Source organism: Sciurus vulgaris (genome assembly GCF_902686455.1).
Source record: "Sciurus vulgaris genome assembly, chromosome: 7".
NCBI classification, from domain to species: Eukaryota; Metazoa; Chordata; class Mammalia; order Rodentia; family Sciuridae; genus Sciurus; species Sciurus vulgaris.
Window position 1 is genome coordinate 146,831,156 of NC_136467.1, and position 18,889 is coordinate 146,850,044.

At 47.3% G+C, this 18,889-nt stretch overlaps 1 protein-coding gene and 1 long non-coding RNA gene across 3 annotated transcripts in view; one reads left to right on the forward strand and one right to left on the reverse strand.

Annotated features, from left to right (window-relative positions):
* Positions 1–1,511: 1,511 nt before the first annotated feature.
* Positions 1,512–6,197, reverse strand: LOC306665495. The gene is made up of 2 exons (XR_013765050.1): positions 5,518–6,197; positions 1,512–1,667 (listed from the first exon to the last, which is right to left on the reverse strand). It is a non-coding gene; the product is annotated as an uncharacterized lncRNA (long non-coding RNA).
* Positions 6,198–7,889: 1,692 nt separating this feature from the next.
* The window catches only part of JARID2 (jumonji and AT-rich interaction domain containing 2), a 281,609-nt gene continuing 270,609 nt past the window's right edge, over positions 7,890–18,889 (forward strand). The window contains exon 1 of one of the 2 annotated variants that reach the window (XM_079147058.1): positions 7,890–8,559. In XM_079147058.1, the coding sequence (XP_079003184.1) occupies positions 8,515–8,559 (45 nt within the window). In that variant the 5' untranslated portion in view covers positions 7,890–8,514. Of the gene's footprint in view, positions 8,560–10,680; positions 10,827–18,889 lie in introns of those variants that run through there. The other variant, XM_079147059.1, reaches the window with a different exon arrangement.

Consider the following 18,889-nt stretch of genomic DNA (forward strand, 5'->3'; position numbering starts at 1 on the left):
GGAGGGAATCTAGGTCTGCTCAGCTGAGGGTTGGCCAAGAGTCACCATGATCTTGAAACTCACAACAGGTTGTACAGAGGGCTCTAACCCTTAACCTCCCTGTCTACCTTTCCCTCAGCTCCAAGACTTGTGAATGCCAAGGGACAGGAGACCTGATGGAGCTTGACTAGTCCGGAATCAGTGAATCCCCCAGGCTCCTGGTTAGTGAAGTTTCTGATGGAGGAAAGAACTAAGGGCTTCTGTGGCGAATCCTGATTGCTATTGCTTTTTTGTGTTGTTGTTGCCCAGAGTATTTTTCTCCCAGTGCTCTGATAACAAATCTGCTCCACCCCATTTCCTGGGTGGGAAAGAAGAGTTTTCTTTGGAGTGATCTTCCCTGGCTGTTTTTCTCCTGATGGGAGAAAGAAATGCAGAGATGAATGGAGGGAGAAAGAGAAGGAAAGAAGGTGGACATCATCTGCACCATCTAACTGCCACTCTGGATTTCCATGGAGGTGAATCAAACCCCGCTGCCCCTTTGCCATTAGCCATCTTCATTTGAGCTTCTTTCCCCTTCTGTGGAAGGTGTCTCCACTAGTAGAGTCCTCTCCCGTTTTCCCCATCTTCCTAGCGGAGCCATGTAATCTCTGCCTCAGCTTCCGCATAGTGATCCCTGTGAATCTGTTGATCACTGATAAATTGCCCTCCCCCCCAACACAAAGTACAGTGCTATGATGAGCAGTAACTTCTATTTTTAGGAACTGCAGGTTTCCCGTCTTGGCTGACTTACCAGAGTTTCTGAATCAGGGCCAGTTCTGTTTCAATAACACAAGATACAATCTAAGCAGAATAGTGATGATAGTCCAAAAATTTTAAATAATCTGGAGACTTTCAGAGACTTGTATCAGAACTGGAGACTTTCAGAGACTTGTATCACTGAGGTCCAACCAGTCAGAAGATTCTTAAACATCATTTGTTCGTCTCTGGTTTGTGCTGTGGCATTCTGTTGAGGGTTGACAAATACGACTGTAAATTCAGGGACAGGAAGCACTGACTAAGAAAAAGAATGAAGGTCTCTTTGACATCACTCACTCTTAGGATGGCTGTTTACTTCTGGGTTTACCTCCTGGTCGGTGTGTTTTAAAATACTCTTGCAAATCTCAGTTGGCTTGAAATAGCTGTTCTACCTTCTTTCAATAGAAGCTCCCACCCTCTGAGTATACTGGCTCATAGTTATTTATAAACCTGATGTCAGTCAAAGATGCTTTTCACATCCCTCCTCCTGGATCCCTTCCCCCACATATGAAGATAGACCTATATAAAATTAGAACCTTCACATAAGGTGTTCAGTCGCTAGGTAAGAATTATTGTCAGTCAGCAATCATTTATGAAGCATAAATCCATTAGGTGAAATGTCTCTGAAACTGTTCTGTGGAAATCAGCTCCTTCTTTTTAAAAATTTATTTACTTTTTCTTCTTCTTTGTGTGTGTGTGTGTGTGTGTGTGTGTGTGTGTGTGTGTGGTAGGGGGGATTGAACCCAGGGATGCCTCTACAACTAAGCTATCTCCTCAGCCATTTTTATTTTTCATTTTGAGACAGGGTCTCATGAAGTTGCCCAGGGTGTCCTTGAAATCTTCCTGCTTCAGCCTCCCCCACCTCCCATTGCTGGGATTACAGGTGTGTGCTCCTTAAAAAAAAAAAAAAAAAAAAAAAATTGTCACCAAATAAATTTGAAAAACCATATGTCCTCCTTAGGAAGTTTTTTGTTGTTGTTTGTTTGGTACTGGCTGCTCTACCTCTGAGCAACACTCCTGCCCTTTCTGTTTTTCTTTTGAGACAGGATCTCACTAAATTGCTTAAGGCCTTGCTAAACTGCTGAGACTGGCCTTGAATTTGTGTTCCTCCTGTCTCAGTCTCATGAGCTGCTGGGATTACAAGTGTCCACCACTGCACCCAGCCGCCTTTGGAAGTCTTAAAACCATAATCAGGGGCTGTGACATGGCTCAGTGGCACAGTGTTTGCCTGGCACGTGTGAGGCCTTCCGTTTGATCCCCAGCACTGCAAAAACAAAACAACAAAAACACATAATCGGAGCTGGTTGTGTGGGTGCATGCCTGTAATTCCAGCTACTTGCTGCTCAGGAGGCTGAGGCAGGAGAATTGGGTCGAAAGTTCAAGGCTGGCCAAGGCAATTTAGTGAGACCCTGTCCCAAAATGAAAAATCAAAAGGGCTGGGGATTCAGTTCAGGGTGGAGCGCCCCTGGGTTCAGTTCCCAGTACCAGAAATGAGACAGAAGAAAACAAAATAATCAGGGGTTTGTATGTTACCAGTTCCCGAATTCATTTTATCAAAGAATCTTTTCCTTTGCAGGTACATTGAATAACATTTCATGGAATAATGTGTCTTAGATCACACTTTGGAAAACCAGGGAGGTCACCTAAAAAGGGCATGCGAGCAAAGAGCCCTGGTTTGACCCCTGGCTGGTCCACCCTGCTAGTTGTGTGATCCTGAGGAAATCACAACCTCTTAATATTTTCTTGTCATATGGAAAGAGTGAAGATGATCATACCTATGTTGATTTGGCTGTCTAAAGATTAAATGAAATTATTAAGACAGCGTGCTTTAAATACTTTGAAAAATTATACAAATGAAAGATATCAGTAGTTATCACAGATAAATAGAAGGCTCTTTTTCTTTTCTTTTTTTTTTTTAATCCAGGGATTGAACCTAGGGATGCTTAAGCACTGTGCCACATCCCCAGCTCTTTTGTGTTTTTATTTTAAGACTGAGTCTTGCTAAATTGCAGAGGCTGGCTTTGAACTTGGGATCCTTCTACCTCAGCTTCCCAAGCCACTGGAATTACAGGTGTGTGCCTCTGCACCAGGCAAATATAAGATTCTAATAAGGAAATTCATAACCCACAAGAGTAAAGAAACTTTCCCTAGCAATTCTTACAATTGTGGATTGAAGTCTACATAGGCGCGGGCACTGTGAGACCAAGAAAGCACTGTACAGAGGTCAAAGTAAAATTAGAGCCTGTTAGATCCAGAAATGTCTCTGGAAATAATTGAATAAAATCCTCTCATTTTATAGATGATGGACCTGAGGTCCTGATGGGTCAAGTTCATGGCTTAAGGTCACTCAGAGTTGATAGTGAAACATCTGACTCCAGTTCTGTGATTGGCCTCATTGCCAATGGCTGCCTCAATGAGATAAATCATGGCTCCATGACATTTTTTATTTAATTAAGAGGGAAAAGATATAGAAATGATACAATCAAAAAATAGAATATAGATTAAGATCCCCCCGGTGGTACTAGGAGTGGAACCCTAGGGCCCACTACCACTGAGTAACATCCCAGGCCCTTTATATTTTTTTAGTTTGAGACAGGTCTCACTGGAACTTGTTATGGTCCCTGCCTCAGCCTCCCAAGTCTCTGGAATTACAGGTGTGTGCCCCCACGCTGGGCTCAGAACAAGAATTTAAAACTCAAAAAATGTAGCAGAAAGATGAAAGGATTAAAGGAAAAAAGAATTCAGAAATGTGTAGGCCAGGCTGGGAGATGTAGCTCAGTGGTAGAGAGTTGTGCAAGGTCCTGAGTTCCATCCCTGTACTGCAAAAAATAATACCACCAAACCGTGATCTTTAAAAAGGAAACGAAACCGGGCATGGTGGCGCATGCCCATCCCAGCAGCTCAGGAGGCTGAGACAGGAGGGTCACGAGTTCAAAGCCAGCCTCTGCAAAAGCGAGGCGCTAAGCAACTCATTGAGACCTTGTCTCTAAATAAAATACAAAATAGGGCTGGAGGTCTGGGGATATAGCTCAGTTGGTAGAATGCTCGCATCGCATGTGCAAGGCCCTGGGTTCAATCCCAGCATCACACACACAAAAAACAGAAACAAACAAACAAACAAAAAGGTCTGGGGAAGGGGATGTGGCTCAGTGGTCGAGTGCCCCTGAGTTTAATTCCCAGTACCCACTTCAAGAAAAAATTTAGGAAATGAGCCAGGTTACCAGGTATTGTGGTACACAACTATAATCCCAGTCACTTGGGAGGGTGAGGCAGGAGGATCAAAAGTTCAAGGATAGCTTCAGCAATTCAACTCTAAAGAATTTAGTGAGGGGGGGGAGGGAAGGGTTAGTGTTAGGGTTAGAGTTAGGGTTAGGGAGGGGGGCAAGAATGGAGGAAGGAAGGACTGTATAGAGGGAAAAGAGGGGTGGGAGGGGTAGGGGGAAGGGAAAAAATAACAGAATGAATCAAACAACATTACTCTATGTAAATTTATGATTACACAAATGGTATGCCTTTATGCCATGTACAAACAGAGAAACAACATGTATCCCATTTGTTTACAATAAAAAAAAAAAAAATTTAGTGAGGGGCTGGGGAGATAGCTCAGTTGGTAGAGTGCTTGCCTTACAAGCACAAGGCCCTGGGTTCGATCCCCAGCACCAAAAAAAAAAAAAAAAGAATTTAGTGAGAACGTGTCTCAAAAGATAAAAAGGTTGGGGATGTAGCTCAGTGGTTAAGTGCCTTTGGTTTCAATCCCTAGTACCTAAATAAATAAATCAAAGGAGAGTAGGTCAAGCAGCTAGGCTTATTTGGAGCTAGGACTGGAGCTATGGGTCTTGAGGAACATACAACACTATAATGGATTTGGAGAATGCAAAAGGAAAAATAGCCATGTTCCCTAATGAATTCGAGATGATGATGGCAGACCCAAAGTCTAGCAACTGTTTAATTGGACATTATAGTCTTGGTGAAATATTTAGCTGTAAGCATTAACTGGACGCTTTTCAAATTCTATCAAGTTTCTGGAGCTTTGGGGAGAATGTGAGAAGCAGACAATACCATCTCTGACTTTTGGGAGCTGATTTTTTATTTAGAGCTGGGGACATAGAATAAAGTGCAAATGGATGGTATGTTTGCATTCTTCAATGGAGGGAAACCCTGTGGATCCTTGAAACTCTTCAATCCCTGATCATTTCAGCTCTGTGTTCTCTTTAAGTCCCTTTTTCACGTTGCGACTTTTTGTAGGTGCCATGATTGATTAAAAAATTTGTCTTTTCTATTGAGTTGTGTGCTTCTTTACAAAGGCCTTTGGGCTGCCTGAGCCCTCAGCAATAAGGACAGTGGCAGCACATAGTTCTATGGAATCAACAGTACCTAGGGAGAGATTCCCTCCCCCAAAGACTGTTTTGTGGTGTTACCAATCAGGAGAGAGAATTAGACTTAGGGGAAATCAAAAAGAGGAGGAAACAGCAAAGAAAGGTAGCATTTGGCCTGGCCAGAATGACAGGGAAGAGAAGCTCATCAGGAGCCAGTTACTTCCACAAAAGAGACTTTGAAAGAAGGCAATCTATTTACCTTTTCAGGGAAAACAACACTATATTATCCAAATCTTTTGGAAACGAGCAAATTCCTTCCTTTCCCCTGCCCTCAGGCCTCTGGTAATAAATACAATGGCCTTTCATACATGGTGGCCAAATAGGGGAATTCACAGGCCCAGAATCCAGAAGCCCAGAAGAAACTCACCTTTGTTAAGAGTAGCCTGGGAACCCAGTGCAGTGGGCACATGCATGTAATTCCAGCAATTTGGGAGGCAGGTTTTCAAGTTTGTAGGCCAGCCTGGGCAACTCCGTGAGACCCCCGTCTCAAAACCAAAAAAAAAAAAAACAAAAATGATCAGGGATGTTGCTCAGTGGTAAAGCACCCCTGGGTTCAACCCCCAGAGTAAAAGGAACAAAAATTGCCTGGGTCCTGACAGATCAGACATCAACGTGCAGAAAGCCGTTTAAAAAGAACATTGTGGAGAAGCAGTCCCTAGAACACAGGTCATGATGAGGAGACAGGCTTTTGAAAACACCTCGTGGCAAACTCACCATGAAGTCACCTGGGTGGTCAAAAACTATAAAATGGGATCTGCTCTGTTGGATCTTTCACAGTAAACTGACCAAGTTCTGCAATTTAGGATTCAAAGGTGCATTAGTCTATTTCTCTGATCGTGAGATGGACATAATCCAAAATTATTTATTTCAGAAAGCATTCGGACTTTTTGAGTAGCTAACGGTGATAACGAAAGGGCTTTTAAAAAGACATTTTATTTCGTTTACTGAGAGCTTCCAGTGACTGCCTGGTTCTGAGCTAAGGTTAAAGCTGTTATGTAACCCTCCCCACGAGGTCTGTCAGCAGTAATTCACAGATGAGGAAACTGACAGGCTGGGAGGCCATCCAGTTGCCTTTTAGGAAGCTGCCTAAGCGCCATTTGAATCCAGGGCTCTTATCTGCAGTCTCTTAGACCTTCCTAGACAGTGTGATTATCTCTTCAAACACTTTAAATAAATAAAATCTAACAGTTGTGTTTGCTCAGGTGTTTATACTTTTGAAGCAAGCAAAGGAGTGCAAAGAATAAAACATGCAGGCATGTGGGCCAGGGAGCTTTTAGCCTGCTTTTCCTTTTATTCAGAGGCTAGACTAACAGATCACTGAAAAATACTGAAGCCTCGGCTAAAAACAGGGCATTCACAATGCAGAGGGGCCAAGCGAGCCTGCATAAAGTTATTCCCACGGCGAAGGCCCGCAGAGCGGCACGGGCCTGCTGCTTGCCCCGCTTCGGGGACCAGGTGCAGGGCAGGGCTGGGGCAGGTGAGGCGCAGGCCGTGCGCGCGGCCGCCGGTGTCCCCGGTTCCCGATGCGCCTCCAGTTCGCCGGTCGAAGTGGCCCGGTCTCCATATTCCACTTCATCTCCCCTCAGCGTTTGATCGCGCCCGCGGACGCCGCGCAAGGCAGGTCCCCGCCGGTGTTTCCAGGACGGCCAGGGCGTCACTCCGGGCCACCGGCGCGCTCGCGGGCCGAGCCCCGGCGGCCGACCCACGCGGCCGCGCGCAAGGGCGACCTCGGACCACCCCGGCCGCCCGCCGCACGCTCTGTGCAAATACGCGCGGCGCTGTCCTGAGGTGACACCGGCTGCACGGCAGAAGCAGCAGGCGCCGCCGATCAACGAGTTCGCACCGAGGATTCCTCTTGGTGCGTGGCCCAGTTTTCCTTAGGACGGGCTCCAACCCCTCCCTGACACCGCCCCCCGCGCCGCCACGCTCCGAGGCCTTCCCCGGGGAAGCCGCGCGTCCCTCCCCCGCCGCGGCGGGCGGCGCGCGCGCGATTCCTCGATTCCACAGGCGGTTCGCGCCGCGGGTGGGGGCGGGGCGCGGGCCGGGGCGGGCGGCCGCCGCCGGGGGAGGGGTCGGGCCGGCCGGGGGCGGGCCGGCGTGGGGAGTTCCTCGCTCGCGGACCACACGCCCCGCCGGCCAATCCCGAGCCAGCCTCTAGCAGTGTCGCACGCGGGACACGTCCAAACGTTTGTTGGCAGGGCCGGCGCGGGGAGGGGGCGGGGAGCAGGGAGGGGAGTTGAGTGACAGGCCCCGCGGGGCAGGCTGGGAATCGTAGTTCCCAGCTCCCGTGGCCATAGCCATTTTGTAGTCGGGGGACTACAACTTCCAGAAGATCAAGGGGACCATTCTAAGGTGCCCCGGGAATAGGCGGCTGTCCCCGGGGCCGGGCGTCCTGGGGCATTGGTACCCAGCTGCCCGGCTGCAGGTAGACGCGAGGGCAGTGGCGGGGGCTCGCGTGTGGCGGCTGTGGGGTGAGCGGCAAGCAGGGAAAAGGGGCTGAGGTGGAGCGACCGAGCGTGCCGTGCATTGAGCTAGGGAGCCTCTCTCAATTCCACGCCCGGCCTCGGCGTGGGAGCGACGCCGGAACCCTCGCCTGGGAAGGGTTCGTCGAGGCCTCCTGGGTGCCTGGTCGACGGGGCTGCGGGGGTCTTCTGGACTGGGCCAGGGGCGGTGGGCGCCGGGGTAGGCGGGCGCCCGGTGGCTCAGCTGTGGGAGTTTTCGGCTGGCGTGCGGCGGGGAATTGCCCGAGGAGCCCTAACTTGTATAAAAGCAGAGTCCATTTAAAGTTGGGCTGGATAGCCTCTCTCTCATTGGTTAGGGCGCTTGGAAAAAAGAGACTCGGCGAGCCCTCGCTGTGGTGCTGCGCCGCCGCCGCCGCCGCTGGAGTTGACTCTTCTGCTCGCACTGCTGCTGCAGCACAAACGTGACTTCCAACATTTTTTATTTATCTTTCCCTTTTCTTTTCCAAGATGTAACTACAGATCAGACACTAAGGACCTTCACGTTTCGCTGATGTAGTTTTTGGAGGAAAAAGGGGGGGAGTGAAGGGCGTCGGTTTTTTTTTTTTTTTTTTTTGTGTGTGTATATGTGTTTCGGGGGAAATTTTCCATTATGAGTGTTTTACTAAAGTGAAATTTTTTTGTTTGCTTCGTTCGTCTTTGGCTCTTTTTTTTTTTTTTCTTCCCAATTTCGGATTTATTTCAAGGCGAATCTGGCTTTGGGGGAAGAGGAAGAAAAGTCGGATTACAAGATCAACCACCACCAACAACAATAAAAACCACCAGGATATTTTTTTGCAAATTTCTGACGGCTTTAAATTCATGAAGCAATTGTCCCCTTTTGCAATCAGCATTTGGATCTCAGAATGAGCAAGGAAAGACCCAAGAGGAATATCATTCAGAAGAAATACGTAAGTGCTCCTAACAACACATCCTTTGACTTGCAGTTTTAAGCAATGGCTGTGAATGTCAAGTTTATAGATAATTCTGCAGCTGAAGGGTTTTAAATACAGCGTCCGATAAGGCTGTTTCTTTCTTTTCTGAAAGAGGGCTTTTCAGGCAAAGTCGTGTCTGCCTAGTTTGGTTGAAAAAACAGATTGGTGTAGAGATACCTCAAGTGAATAAATTGACCTCGAATGACACAAACATAATGTAGTTTTAGATGAAAGGCAAAGGATTTTGGTGGAGCTTGGGGTGGGGGGGCTGCGGTAATGTAAGTAAACTGCATTCTCGGGCGGATTTGGCCCCATATTGCACTTTGCATGCAAATGAGCTTTTGTTATTATTATTAATGTTATTTGGAGAATCGTGTGAGGCGTGTGTGTTGGAAACCCTTTAAGTTGCAATCGAGGGTCCGATTATGGCGATCTTCCCCTTGCACTGGCACATGAAATTTAATGTATGTGGTCGTTTGGCTTATCTGGTTTGCACCGTGAACCAGTTGGGAATCATGTTACAGGGAATGCATTTGTTGGGATTGACTTTAATAATGAGACTGGTTTTGTTTAAAAAAATTCATGGTTTCCAGTTTTAGGGGTAAAAGACACTGAGGCTAACGTTTTTAAGTATGTGTGTGACTGCATTTACGACTATAAATAATTTATCTCTGTTAACTGGGTTTCTGAAATTAGGTGATTATTCAGAGATTTAAATGGTTCGGAATAGTTAAATTTGTTTTGTGCATAGTACAGCTACGTTTTGATTGGCATGGCGATTGTTTTTGTTTTGTGTATGGTGGCTTTTTTTTTTTTAAGTTTGAGGGGAGGGAGCAAAGAGGGGGACCGAGGGATTAACCAAATATGCTCTCTAGTGATCGGTGATTAGCTGCATGCTTTAAAGAAAAGAACTCATTTTTTAAGAAAAAAGGTCAAATGAACATACATCAGGAATACAACGTTATAACAAAGTTTTATTTAACTCCACACTCGACAAATTGATATTAATATTTTCCCTTTCTGATCAATGGGGAGTGTGTAATGGGAGATGACCTTCGGGGCAGTGGTTTTGTGAAAAATGTATTTAATGGAAAAGCCGAATGCCTCTTCTGGAGGCTTGATCCTAATCTAGACACGTAAACTTCAACTATGAAAGAAATGCAAGGCTAAATAATCAAGCTCAACTTACAAAGCTCTTCCATAAAGAATTTAAGAATTAAAATGCATCCGCATTGCAGAGGGCTGGGTAGAATGCAAAGGACTAGTTTAAACTCGGGCTGTAGAAACTGCATGGAGACCACCGTGCCTCGGAGCGGGGACGCCTTCCCGGGGCACGTCCGTTTCGGGTGCAGCCACAAAGCAGATGGGGTAGAACTTGGACAAGAACCGCCCCCCCCCCGGACCGCGCCGAGTTGGAGATCGGCGTGGGGTGGGCTTTTTGTGTTGCCCGTGGCCAGCGGGTCGTGTCGGCTCGGGCGTCCGGTCGCGGCCCGCAGCGGCGGCAGAGCACGAGCTGGCGCTGCGGGAGCGGAGCCGTGCTCCCGACGAGCCGCGCCGGCTGCGGCGGGGAGGGCGCGCGGGGGTCGCGGCGGGCTGGGCCCGGCCGGCGGGCGCGCGCGCGGCCTGTAGGGGGCAGGCTCCGGGCTGCGGGCGGGCGCCGGGCGCCCCGAGCCGGCTCGCGGGCCGGCGGGCGGGCGAGTGGGTGGGGCGCGGGGCGGCGCGGCCTGCGGGGCCCGGGCGGGGGGCGCGGGCGGGGGCGTGCCGGGCGGGGGCGCGGCGCGCACAGCTGCACGGGCGCCCCCCACCGTGCGCACGGCCGAGCATGGCGGCGGCGGCGGCCGTCCCGCCCGCGCCCCGCGGCCTTCCCCCGGGCTCCGGCGCAGTCTCGAGAGCAACAGGTTAAGCCGGCGAGACGTCAGCGCGCCCCCTCCCCGCCCCCCGGTCCTTCCCCCGCCGCGCGCCGCGCCCCCGCCCTGCTCCCTGCCTCCGCCCCCCGCCGCTCCCGGTTCCCGGCCGCTCCCGGCCGCGTTCTGTTGTCATTGTGACGTCACAAAGGGACGGGCCCGGGTGGAACCTTCCCTCCTCCTCCGTGACGTCAAAAGTCGGGCGGGAGGTTCCAGCGCTGCGGGGCTGCAGGGGCGGGGGCTTCCGCGGAGAGGTGCCGCGGCGTGGGAGGAGGAGGAAGAGCAGCAGGATGCGCCGCGCCTCCGCCTTCCGCCGCGCAGTGCCGCGCGCCCGGCCAGGTGAGCGGCCCGAGCCTTTGGTCCCCGAGCCAGTGCCCCGGGCCGGGTTCTGAAGCCTCCTAGCGGGTGGGGAGCAGGGAGGAGGCGCCTCCTTTCTGCAGGAATGTTTTCACTTCCTCACTTCAGTCCTCCTGGTGGTCCTGCGTTTCCACTGTGGCCGCCTCGCCCAGGGCAGTGCTAATGAAAACCGAGGAAACTGCATTCAGGGAAAGTTTTCCTTTCTGGGAGGACCGTGTTGTGCATTTGGCCACTTTGTCGTGTTGGGGTGTCTTGCAGGATGTGGTCGCATGCTTTTCAGAGCGATGCTGCAGGGCAGCAACTGTTGCTCTTTCTGGTAGCCTTGCAGGATCAGGTGGAGGGGCTCTCCTGCTGTCAGCTCTTTGCCTACCGAGGGTTTTCTTGGCGGGGCGGGGGGGAGTGAGGGAAGATTTGTCCGTTCAGAAGAGCACAGGACTTACTCTTTTTCCTTTTTTTGGCGATACTGGGAATCAAATCCAGGGGTGCATGCTAGGCAAGAGCTCTATCACTGGGTTACAATTCCAGCCAAACACGGGACTTTTGAGTCTGAAGGTGCTCTTTGCTAAGTTCTTAGTAGAACAAATGACTCGCATATTGTCTCGTTCATTTTTCTGTAAAATACGAAATTACCTGCCTTGGTTACTTAATCAAGTCATCAATACGATCTTGTGGACGGAAGATGTAAAACGGAGTGTTTCTTTATATGTAAGGTGGCCTTATTACTCCAACCAGTGGAAGGCAGCATGTTTCCTACAATTGGTCTCAAAAGCCCTAGATGCCTGCCGAGTTGCCATTTCGTTTATTGCCTTAGCAAAGCAGAATTTGGGGGTGTGATTGTAGATAGTAGGCTTTGGGAGAAATGATTGTTATATTTCTTATTAAATGACGTCCTTGAGAAGCTCATAAATTGCAACATAATCTCGTCTTAATTGTGTCGGGCACGACTCCCACTACAGTACCTTAAATAACTGGAAACATTTGCCTTTTAGAGCCCCAATCCACTTGGACAATAAAACTTGCTTGTTTTGCTCTGCGAATGTTTTCTCCCATTTCCATCACTCCACTGGTGGGTTAGTCTTCGGGAGAATAACAGGATAGCCAGGCTTCACAACCATTTGGTCTTAGTTTTACAGCAGGTATGAGTTTGAAATAAAATCTCTGCCACATTGAAGGTGTGATTCATGTAGTTGAAGTGAAAACCCAGTTACCAGTTTGCTTTCTAGGACAGCTCAAGCAGAATTTGTACCATTAAGCTGTTAAGTTTTAAGTATCTAGTTTCCTGATTTTAAAAATGCAGTGTGATTTCAAAACTGGAAGAAGTGTGCTTAATAAGATTCAAAGGCAGAATTTGCAATAAACTATGTAAAATGGTAAAGAAAAAAGTGGGAAGAACTACAAGAAACAAAGTAAAGCGTTTTGGATTTATGATTCTTTGGTTGTACTGGTGATTGGACCAGGGGCACGCTACCACTAAGATCGACCCATCTCCAGCCCTTTTATGTATGTATGTATGTATGTATTTAATTTAAATTTTTGAGACAGGGTCTCATTAAGTTGCCCAGGCTGGCCTTGAACATATGATCCTCTTGCCTCCAGGGTGGCTGGGTTTACAGGTGCGTGTACCTGGCTGAACTTTTTGGTTTTTATTTTTGTACCTCTTCAACAGAAATTATCCAAAAAGGTTATTTTGCAGTTATGGGGGAAAAACTTGGATAAGTTACTTAAATGTCCCATTTCCTCTTTCCTGGGGTGTTCACATGGCTTTCTTTCTCCTTGTTTCTAATAGTGAAAAACCTCGTCTTGTTCATGGCAAGTCTAGGGTGGAGGGAATTGAGCAGTGATCACCTTGCAGAAAGCACCTGCAGCATAGAGAGGGTACAGAAGTAGTACAGTCAAGTTCAAAGCAGGTCACTAAAATTCAAAATGGGAAATAACTTTTGTCGTGATAAGTTCAGCTTGGTTTATTATTACCTGTGTCATTACCTTACTGTAACTAATATTAGACTTGTATGTCTTCATAGCTGCTGCCCGAAATAGCCAACCAAAATTGAATTCTTTTGTACTTAGAGGACATAAATCATAGTTGGTTAAACCAGTCCCTGTTGCTGGGTGAAGGGCAATTGATTCACTTCCAAGTGCTTTGGAAATATTCCAGTCTTAATATATACCCTGCTCCAAAGGTTACTTAAACTTTCCTCTTTTGGAACGAGAAAATCTTCTGGAGTATATAACTGGTATCTGTTACATTCAAAGTAGAAAAAGTAGGACTTCTTTTTTTTTTCCTTTCAAAAAAGACAAGGAAAAACTCATACTAAGCCTAGTATATAAACACTTGGTAAAGGCTAAACTGGAGAGTTTTTTTATTTATTTATTTATTTATTTATGTGTACTGGGGATGGAACCCAGGCCCTCCCCTCTTGCTAGGCAAGGGCTCTGCCACTGAGCTATGTTCCCAGCCTTGGAGTGGTTTAATCTAATGTTCTGCACTCCCTCTTGATGGTGGGCTCATTCAGGCTCCTGACATTTTCATCTGAATTCTGGTTGTATTGTTCTAATCCTCCTCATGGTACCGGTCCAGGCCTCCCCACGTTTACAGTTTCACCTCCCCTAACCACCTTCCACCTACCCAATTTACTTGCCTTTGAATGCAGAACTTGCTGGCTGCTACCCCAGCACACAGCTTCTGGCCAGTGGGCAGCTCTGGGATGTCCCTCTGTCCCCTTTGGCTCCTACCCAGAAGGCTTGCCAAGTGTCAATTGTTTGTTCCCAAATCTGCTTATTCCAGTTGGGCTTCTTATTGTAATTGCAATTAAATATTATGTAAACCTTGAAATGAGTGTGAACAGAATTGGTTTCTATGAAAACTTTAAGTTGATTGTTTGGGAGAAGACTTGATAAAAGTCGGTTACTTTAAAAACAAAAAACCAGGGCTATTAAATTTTCTATGTGGGCCAGACATTTATTTAAAAGATTGTGGATTCTGGATTCTTCTGCATGCAACGCTTTGCAATTCATCCCTGACCCCACCCCCTTTATTTTTTTGCTGGACTGGGTGTCTATTCCAGAGCCTCCCAGAATGCTAGGACTCTAGCACTGAGCCATACCCCCAGCCCCAGATCATTGTTTTAAGACCCAAACTTCAGTTACACACAGACATCTTCCTCAACTAAAAAACATTGAAACAACCCTCAAAGAAGTTTCATACTCAGAAATAAGACCATGACTCTGTATGAAAAGATTAGCCAACAAAAGTGCAGTTGTATGTTTAAGGTAGAAAAGTAATTTTGTCTTATTTTTTAAATACAAATTTCTTGCCTACCAAACTTTTTCCCCATTCACTAGCCAACTTTTGTTCCTGCTACTCTGAGAATCATGTTTCTAAATGTATTCAGCTTTAATTCTCAAACATAAATTAGATTCTATCTAGTTCTAGTTTATGTCACCATGCACAGGTAAAATGTGAACTTCTACCACTGAGTTATATCCTCAGCCCTTTTTATTTTTTATTTTGAGACAGTTGCTAAGTGATTTGAGAAAGTTGCTGAGGCTGGCCTTAAACTTGAATCCTTCCGTCTCAGCTTGAGTGTCTAGGATTACAGGTGTGTGCCTTCATGAACCTAACCACTGAGCCATATCCCCTTCCATCCTCCTCTTAGTTTTTGAGACAGGGTCTCAATAAATTGGTTAGTGCCTTCCTGAGTTGCTGAGACTGGCTTTGAACTTGTGACCCCCGCTGCCTTAGCTTCTTGAGGTACAAATCTTAGACCTTCTTAATGAGGTTTTCCATTCAGTCCGATTCAGAATAAAATGGTTGAAAGTGGACCCTAGGAGGAAGTGACCACCATCTTGCTCTCTGGTATTAATAATCCTGCCTGCTTTTAGGACTTGTTCCCCTAACTTCTTACCAGGGTGGCTTTTGTCTTTGCTTTCTTTTTTCTTTTGGTACCTGGGATTGAACTTGGGTGCTCAACCACTGAGCCACATCTTCAGCTCTTTTTATGTTTTGTTTTTGAGACAGGGTCTCACCAAGTTCTTAGGGCCTCGCTAATTTACTGACTGGCTTTGAACTTGGGATCCTCCTGCCTCAGCCTCCTGAGCAGTTGAGATCACAGGCATGCCCTATTGTGCCCCACCTGTCTTCGCTTTCTTAGAGTCAGGACAGGAAAGGGGCAGTGTTGTACAGAAGCAGACAGAGCCTAGCCTGCAGCTCTAGGCCTCCAGGGCTCTTTCCACTTCTCCCAGTTTGTCTTAATCCCAGTTCCACTGTTGTGAGATTGCTGCCATCTCCCCTGGGGGCTCTCTCTGCCATCTGAAGAATTGAGCCAGAAGCGCCCTGATTGAGCTGCCACATAATACCGCCGTTTTTGAAAGCATTGTGAAGATCCAGCTAATTCTGAAATAACCGCCCACATTTATGGAGGGTTTCTAGCACGTTCACAAGAGAAAAGGGGCTTTTGAGTCCATTTTACAGAAGGGAAGACCAAGGCTGTTCACATGGTTAAAGGCTGCATCTCTTCCTCTGCCTTTTCCCTTCCCTCTCCCCCAACTGGTGGTTGAACCCAGAGTCATTTTACCACTGAGCTTCATCCCCAGTCCTTTTTATTTTTTATTTTGAGAGAATCTCTAAATTGTCGAGGCAGGCCTGGAACTTGCAAGCCCTGCCCTAGCCTTCTGAGTAGCTGGGGTTACAGGTGAGCACCACTGTGTTCTGTTGTCTGTGGTTCTTAGTTCAGGTGAAATAGGTGAAGGGAATGATCCATGTTGCTCTGCAAAGGGGAGAAAAGGCCTTAAAGGGCTCTTGCCAGCCTTCAGAGAGGCTTTTGGCTTAAAGTTTGGGAAGCGAAGATAATTTCCCCCCCTTTTCAGTTTCCAAGAATCAGGAAGGTGTGTGTGTGTGTGTGTTTTGTTGGTGATTCTTGGGATGAACCCGGGGCCTCCACGTGCTAGGCAAGTGCTCTTCCACTGAGCTCCATGCCCCCTCCCCCAGTCCTGTTTGTTGTTTTTTGAAGCACCAGTTGGTGGAGCTACCCGCTTATCCCCAGCTGGCTGTCTCTGAGTCATCCTTGGAAGAAGAGCTGATATCCCAGTACCTGTTGGGACTTGCCGCTCTGTTTTGTTTGTTTGTTTTGGCTGCCCTGGGCACGGAACTCAGGGTCTCCTGCATGCTAGGCAATTGCTTTACTACTAAGTAACATCCCGAGACATTTTAAAATGTTATTTTATGACAGGGTCTCACTAAATTTCCCAGGCTGGCCTCAAACCTGTGATACCTTTGTAGGTGTAATTATAGGTGTGTGCTGTCACGCCTGACTGTACTGTTTTTTTATTTTTTTCTTTTAATTTTTAAAGTTTTTTTTTTTTTAGTATTAGCGATCGAGCCCAGGGACACTTAACCATTGAGCTAAGTGCCCCCACTCCCCGCCACTTTTTGTTTGCTTGTTTGTTTCTGAGACAGGGTCTTCCTAAGTTGCTGAGACTGGCCTCAAATTTGTCATTCTCCTGCTTTTAGCTTCTGGAGTTGTTGGGGTCACAGGCGTGAGCCACCTTGCCTGGCCAAACAGGAGGAATTCTTCCCGCAACTTTTCTGGGGTGGAGGAAGCAGCGAGGGTGGGTTTGTGGTGTCTTGCCAGTCAGGAGGCAGCCCTCTGCTTCATACTGAAGCAGCAGCCCAGGTATTTCTAATGGCTGAACGTGGGAGATCTTCTGGCATCTGTTTTGTTGCTTTCTCTTTAAGTCTGGGGGCTTTTTGTCTATTGTTTTCCTAACTACCATTTTGGTGAGGGCTCAGTCTAGGGTGGTGGTGCGAATTATCTCTTGGTTCTCATTTCTGCCAGCTGTTGAATGTTTGGTGCCTGTGGGGGCAGAAACAGGTGCCAGGAGGGAAGGAGAAGGGATTAGGACTGAGCCGAGCATGTGTTTCTCGCATTTATTCCTTCCATCAGTTTGCAGGGGTGCTGAATGAATGCTCGTTCTGTTAGGCAGTGGAGCGCTGGCTTGTGTGTGTGTGTGCGCTTTATTACTACCACTTCGTGGGCTTTGGGCACGAAAAGGCCTCAGTCTTTCTCTAAATGTACGGGGGACTTTTGCAGTAATGGGCGAGATTGGGAATGTGAGCTGAGTTAAGGCCTGGCTCTCTGTTAAGCTGACTGTGTGTCATCGGGCAAGAAACTCCCTCACTGAACTACTTCCTCATCCAGAAAACTTGTTCCATGTACCTGGCAGGCTTGTTGCTGGGAGAAAACCAGGGAGACTTTTGATGTGAAAGCACTTTGTAAACTGCATACTGCTGTGCAAATGCTCAGGTATTATTACACAGTTGGAGATGACCAACTTGAAGACATCAGGCTGCCAGTGGCCTTTCTTGCCAACTCTGAAATAAATGAACCCTGTGAATTCAGAGCAAGCAACAGATATACATCAGGATTTAGAACGAGAGTTTAAAGGTAAGGAGAAGCTTGGTGCAGGGGTGCATGTCTGTGATCCCAGCTACTCTGTGGCTGAGGCAGAAGGTTCCAAGTTTGAGACTAGACTAGGCAATTTAGGAGACCTTGTCTCAAAACGAAAAGTCAAAGTGCTGGGGATGTGGTCCAGTGGTAGAGTGCCCCTGGGTTCAATTCCTTATTCTTAAGGAAAAAAAAGGCCGTGTAATCTCCTCCCACCTCCACCCCTTGTTGGTTGGGTGGTGAACTTGAATGTCTATTTTCAAAGCCAACATTTGACTCCCAGCCTGGTCTGGGTCGGGAGTGAGAAAGAGGGATAGATTGAGAATTAAGATTAGAGTGGCACTAAATCCGTGCACAGATGTTTAACCAAAGGTGTTTAAAGCAGATCTCTTAGGAATAATCCTCCGGACTGAAAATCTGAACATGTCCTTCAGTGACTCCTGTGGCCTTCGGGATCAAGTGTGAACCAAGTTTCTTTTGACCCCGGCATCAAGCCCTTCCTACTCTACCTTGGGTTTTCCTGCCCCCACGCACTCCACCCTCTCTGGGCTTCTGCTGAGCCCAGCCTCTTTTTAACTTTGCAAGTCCTGGTCCTTCACTGGCAGAGGAAGTGCCTAAGTAAGGCCTTATGGGCAACCGCCACCTTCTTGCCCTGATCGGCCAGCTGCTCTTCTCTGGCTGGGCTCTGCCCACCTTACTTCTGGGCGCTGGAGTTACTTGCTGAAACAGCTGTCACCCTATTAACTTCCTCAAAAGTAGAGGCTGAATTTTAAATCATTGTGGGTCAGTGCTGTGTCACAGAGAGATGGTGTACCGTCGTAGAGGAGTAAATCAGACTACCTTGAAGCAGCAGGGAATTGCTGTGGATCTAGTGGGGAAAGATGGAATTAATGAATCAGAATTTCAGACTCCTTATTTTATAGCTCTGGTGACTCCTGTATGGTTAGATGACCAGTCACACTTTTTATCCGAGGCAGCCAGGATGTGAAATCCAGCCCCTGCTCCAGTAGAAGGCCTTTTTTCCTGTTGCCTGCTTTGGACTGGTCTTTGACATTCTTCTTCCTTCCAGGTGCATTCTCAGTTGTCCATGGTAACTGCAGAAATCGATTCATTTTCTTCGAAAAATAAAGTTCACGCGTAATCCCCAAACCTTAATTAAGCCAGTAGCATTTCCCCTTGTGAAAATGTGTGTTTGGCTGTGATCAAGTACTCAGAGATAAAAATTATTGAAATCCCATGCTGGATATTCCTCCACTTGCACATATATAGTTTACATACAGGAGCTCATTACCTGCTTTTTGCTATTATATCTTAACCTCAGTTATCATAACAGTAATTTCTGATAGCTACAAGGCACTTAGTTGACATGTGTGTCACTTTACATGTCTCCCTTGATGGCTTTTCCACAGGTTTAAGGCCACTGCACCAACTGATGTGTTTTGAATTTTTTTTTTTTTTTTTTTTTTTTGCATGTAACTCCAAATTCCTGAGTGTGGCATTACTGACTCAGAAGTACCTGTGTTTACCTTTTGATCCCTGGTACCACATTGCTTTCTTGGAGAGAGACCATACTAATTTACGGTTCCACATGCAGTGTGGAAC